The sequence below is a fragment of the Prunus persica genome, chromosome G8, assembly GCF_000346465.2.
Source record: "Prunus persica cultivar Lovell chromosome G8, Prunus_persica_NCBIv2, whole genome shotgun sequence".
NCBI lineage: Eukaryota > Viridiplantae > Streptophyta > Magnoliopsida > Rosales > Rosaceae > Prunus > Prunus persica.
Genome location: NC_034016.1, coordinates 2,794,507 through 2,799,992, shown reverse-complemented (window position 1 = coordinate 2,799,992; position 5,486 = coordinate 2,794,507). Strand labels below are relative to the sequence as shown.

The 5,486-nt window shown below is 35.1% G+C and overlaps 1 protein-coding gene across 1 annotated transcript; it reads right to left on the bottom strand.

The window, feature by feature from the left end:
- LOC18768995 (protein PHLOEM PROTEIN 2-LIKE A1) lies at positions 869 to 1,777 on the bottom strand. Its single transcript, XM_020570315.1, has 2 exons — positions 1,645 to 1,777; positions 869 to 1,535 (listed from the first exon to the last, which is right to left on the bottom strand). Exons 1-2 carry the CDS (start codon positions 1,746 to 1,748, stop codon positions 1,178 to 1,180), a joined length of 462 nt encoding a protein of 153 aa, XP_020425904.1. The 5' UTR covers positions 1,749 to 1,777; the 3' UTR covers positions 869 to 1,177.

Here is a 5,486-nt window from a genome sequence, read left to right as displayed (position 1 = left end):
AGGCTTTGTATTGGTTGAAGCAATATCACCTTGGATTGTTTGGAAGATTTAATTTGGCCATGAAGAAATATATGGTTATAAGTTGTGTACCTGTCTTGAGTTGTGTGTATGCTTATCCGTACTTAAATCTTCATCTAATTTAACTAAGTTAACTAATAGAACTAAAGTGTTTAAATTAATTTCTAAGGGAAGGATCTCGTATTTGCTTAAATCTTTGTTTAATTTAACTAAGTTATCTATTAGAACTAAAGTGTTTAAATTTACTTCTATGGAAAGGATCTCGTATTTGCTTGCTACATATTTCGTATACTTGCAATTAAAATTTTAATTAAGTTGGTCTAGAAATTAGGTTCGTAATTTTCACAAATTTTTTTTTGTAGAAGAGGCTCAGAAACTTCCGTTTATGCTCAAAATTCTTCTCTTTGACTAATTATCCTACAAAACACAATTGAAACCAACTAATTAAAATTTAAAAGTGTGTATTAAAGAGGAACAGATACAGAAACCAATTAAAAGTGTGTATTAAAGATGTGAGAATTAATTCACTTATTAATTGTGGCAGGTGGCAGGTGGAGTGTAGGAATAAAGGATCGTTGTCTTCATCATGTCTATGTGTATAGTACATGTATTATCAAGAGTAATCATGAACGATAAATCTCCAAATAATTTTGCATGTAGTTATTATGTCAGTCATATAAAAATAAAACTAGTTGGTGATGGTAGTTATAATATGGGTTTGGCACTGCTCAATGTTGTTCATAAACAAAATCATTTGGAGATTGGGATTGAGTGATTTAATCAACTATAGTAGATAATAATGATACAACTAAATAAGAAAAAACATTAAATGAATTAAATAAGGAGAAAATAATCTTATGAATTCAAGTAATTTATTAAGCAGGAAAAGGTGGGGGTCCGAATTGTACTTCTAATTCTGATATAAACATGGTAATGATCATGAGCAGCATGGCTCTTGCTAATCGAAACCACCACTGCTGCAAAGATTATGGGAAAGAAAATAGGAAATTAAAGACAATCAGTTATTTAGTTATTTACAAGCTTAACACTGGGAAAGAAATCAACCTTAAATCCTAAAATGGGAAGCTGTAGATGGCATTAAGATTGAAAGCAAAATGTGAGTTTTTGGCAACTAGTTATTACAATAATATTCTGCAACTTAGCTCTTTGGTCGAACGGCAACACCCTTGATAACAAGTCCGCTCTTCCATTTCCCACCATATTTATACAGCCAAAACTCGATGTCCCCTGGATTTGCAGATGCAATAAACTCACCCAACTTAATATCTTTCCACTGATCTTTACTATCCTTAAACTTATTCTCCAAATTAATGGTCCAGTCCTTTGTACCACCTGGGTGAGTGAATTTGAAATTCACTGGAGCATCCCATCCATAAGCTCTAGTTTTCATCTTGGCCACAAGTACAACTTCATACTGAGTTCCTGGTGACAGGTTTGAGTTCTCAACTTTTCCACTCACTTTTAGCCAACATACATTTAACAGTTCAGCAACGTAACTGCAATGAAATCGAAGTTAGGACTGAGATTACTGATAGCATAAATTTAACAGTTCAGCAACGTAACTGCAATGAAAAACCATAAGTTATGTAATGAAGTTTTCGTTACCTGTTTTCTGTCTCTTTGACCCATCGCCAGTAACGACGGTCTCTAGACCAAATGATTTTGAGATCCCTTGCACAGACCATATAGTCATTTTTGGACTCCTCCATCTCTTCAATATACGTCTTCCATCCAATTCTTTTGTTGCTTATATAGGTAAAAACAGGGCTAAGTTGGTCATTTCCATGCATATGAGGATGAGGATCAGAAAAACACTTCTGTTTGCAATATCAGAAAAAAAGAAGCTTTTGTTTGCTTTTCGTGTACGATGGGTTCGAAAACACTTTGGAATATCAGAAAAACGCCAAAAAAAAGAAGCTTTTGTTTGCATATAATATTCCATTCTTCACAAAAAAAGAAGCTTTTGTTTGCATATAATATTCCATTCTTCACATCCGATATATATGTATTCCCTTTTTATAAAGTAATATTTGCTGTTTTGAACATTTATATTTGAACCTTTACATTTTTCATTTTTCTTTCTTATGCATAATTACATCATTCCTAGCAAAGCCGGCTCTCATATTTTGAGGGTTCTGACAGAGTGGCGCTGGCAGGTATCGAAGGAGACATGAAGCACATATAAACAAGAGAATGGTCTAGATACATAACACGAAGAAACTAGTCACCAACATGAAGAAGAACATGGTCTTCCTTCTTGACCCGAACTTGCTTCACTTTTGAAACTTTACGAAGCAAAGAGATCAACTTAGGAATTTTGACAACTTTATAAAGAAGATCATTCACTTGAGTTTGAAGTGAATTACCATTTACTTTCTTGAAATGAACAAAAGGGTTTCGCTCAAAATTCCTAAGCTCAAAATACTTTGGTCTAATGTGTCACAATGATGACATGTAGGAATGAACCTTTTTGGTTTTGAGAAACCAAATTTTGCAATGAAGATTGTTACCTCTTGTACAAACTCTTGACTTTATAGCCACATACCCCTTACAAGATGACACATGACTCTTAAACTCATTTTCTTTGGTAGCTCGAGACTCAATCCTAAAAATATCACACTTAGGTCAGATGTGTCCTTTCACACCACAATGGTGATAACTAAGCACAATTTTGGATTGTGGAGGAGATAACTTTCCCTTTGAAACAATATTCATAGAATCGAAACCCAAGTTCAGATCATGAACCAATTTTGGAGCTTCTTGAGTTAACACATATTTGACCAAGATTGTCGCAAATGATGAAGGTGTAGAAGACTCATCTATATATCATAAACCTTTTTTATCACCAAACAATTTTCCCAAATTGAGCATTTTATAAATCTTTCCAGCACCAATGGTTAAACGTTGAATTTTTTCTTTTTCCAACTCAAGTTCATGTTCTAATCTTATATTTTTCAAATTGTAAAGCATCAAAAGATTCAAATTGTTTAACCATGTTGTTTTCAAGTGATTTTACCATCACAAACAAGTTTTGCAACTCAATATCTTTCTCAAATACCATCTCAACTAATGACTTGTCAAACTCAAACAAAGTTAGTCTATGAAGAAACAAGGATTTGTCATTTTCAAGCATATTCAACTTCTCAATGAAATTAGAATTTTCTTTTTCAAGAGTGCTAACTTTATGATACAATTCATACATGTCAACTTCATTCTCATACCAAATATCACTCAACTTGTTTTTGGTCATTTTGAGAGTTTCATTCAATTCATCAAGTTTTTTGACCTTTTGTTCTAGCATGTGATTTTGTTCTTTGAAATTACAGGTTTCATTGAAATTTTCACATAGTTCCCTGTATGACTGGTCATCCTGCCTATCATCTCCAAACTTAGATTCATTTCCTGAATCAGATTCTCCCTCATTAACTACTTGAACTCTAGCAAAGCTAGAGTTATGAACAGAAACAGCAAGGGCCAAATCTCAACCGTCAAAAAACCCACATGGTCCCCTCATTGTGTTGATCGGCCCAACATTAATCTCCTTGGTCTTCTCTTCTAGGTGAGAGAACATAAAGCTAACAATCAAAAGAACAAGAAAAATGCTGAAATAAACACAACCCAACAAATAGAAAAAAAAACTCTCTCTCTCAAGGAATCAGAAACCAAGTTAAGGTGGGGGTTCTCGGAGTATTTTTTCTTTATTGTCTTTTTCTTCTTCTTCATTTTTCTTTATGTGGGTGGGGTTTGTATGGCTTCAATGGTGGTTGGCTGGGGAGGTGGTCGGAGATGGGTCGGAGATGGGTCGGAGATGTGGGTGGGGTTTTCAAGTTCTGGGCAAAGAGAGGGAGGGAGATAGGAGAGAGAGAGTGGAGAATTTTTTTTTTTTTTTCTGTTTTTAAAAATCTAATTTAATAATATTATTAAAGAATTTTTTATTATTTTGTTCACAGATTAGCATCAAAGTGGGTACCACAATTGCCATGTCACCAATTTAACAGAAAATCTAACGGTGAACTTGACAGCCGGTGTAAATTGGCCGAATTTGAAAACTATGGGGTGTAAAATGATAACATTAAAAACCGGTGATCCATATTAAGAACGACCCCAAACCTTGAGGGGTCTTTTGATGTTTTTCCCAAAAAATAATATTACCTTTGGGGTTCAGGATATTGGTGAGAAATAGGTTTTTTTTTTTTTTTTTTACATATGAACAGGGAAATTGTGAGAAAAAAATTGAATGAGAGGAGCATGTTATTGATGAGGTTAGATTATCACAATAATAACATATACCTTCACACAAGTCTAAATATGTATCCATATTATAGAAATGGAACATATCACAAAACAAGATGCAGAGTGGCGCTGGCAGGTATTGAAGCGCAGGGTAGGGGGTTTGAATCCCCTTGAGTGCAACTCCTATTATCCAATTTTTGGCAAGGTGGCGAGTAGATTAGTGGCTCATGGATGGAAATTATCGGATTGCGTAAATAATTTATCAAAAACTCGAAGAAAAAAATCAGATAAGCAAACAGTAAAGTTTAGTTTACTTTATGCTTCTTTAAACTTGTTATTCTACTTTGCTTTTTTACTTTTGCTTATACCTAGGCGCGGTACCAAAACGTGAATCATGGCTGATCCTTATAACTTGTTATTCTACTTTTGCTTTACTACTTTTTCTTTTTAAAAGATTTGAACTGCTACATAGAGTACTGGAGATGGAGGAGGCGAGCGATGAATTGAGTCGAAAAATAATATAGCTAGAGATGGAGGAGGCGAGCGATGCTGAGGTTGAAAGTATTGAAAGTAGAGGAAAGGCATTGAGTATCGCAAAAGAGCCATATGAATTTGCCATGAGCGGCAACTGGGAAGGCCTAAAAAAATTCCACAAGGAGGATGATAAGACGGAGGAAATAGTTGGCCAATTGACAATGAACAACGACATTGCACTTCACGTCGCAGCCCTTCGCCAAGCGGAACGTGCTTGAGTTTTTACTGAAGCTACTGATAAATGAATGTACTGAATCTAGTTTGTTATGCGCTGCGTTGAACGTGCAGAAAAACCGTGGCAACACCGTTTTTCATGAGGTGGCTGCGTCTGGAAATCTGGACGCAGCAAAGCATTTTTTGCAATTGGAAGACATAGTTCAGAGTAAGCCTGAATATCAATGTGTGCTAAAGATTGAGAACAAGTTAGGACAGACCCCACTCTACAGGGCAGCTGCTTTTCGTCAAATGAAAGTTGTTGAATATTTGGCTTCCGAAATGGAGGATATGGAGCTGCACTTCAAACGAAAGAGAGATAAAATATCCATTCTTCATATCGCAGTCATCGGCCAACATTTTGGTCTCTCTCTCCCCCTCTCCAGAATTTGACAATTGCATTTTTAGTTTGAACATGTCTTGGTGTGTTTGGTTCGAATTATTATTAACATGATTTTCCTTCAATG

Bases quoted from the DNA above. Each gene is read 5' to 3' on its own strand.
- LOC18768995 (XM_020570315.1), bottom strand. From the start codon at position 1,748: ATGGAGGAGTCCAAAAATGACTATATGGTCTGTGCAAGGGATCTCAAA. The intron at 1,536-1,644 runs GTAACGAAAACT...ATTTCATTGCAG, and splicing joins GTCAAAGAGACAGAAAACAG to TTACGTTGCTGAACTGTTAA.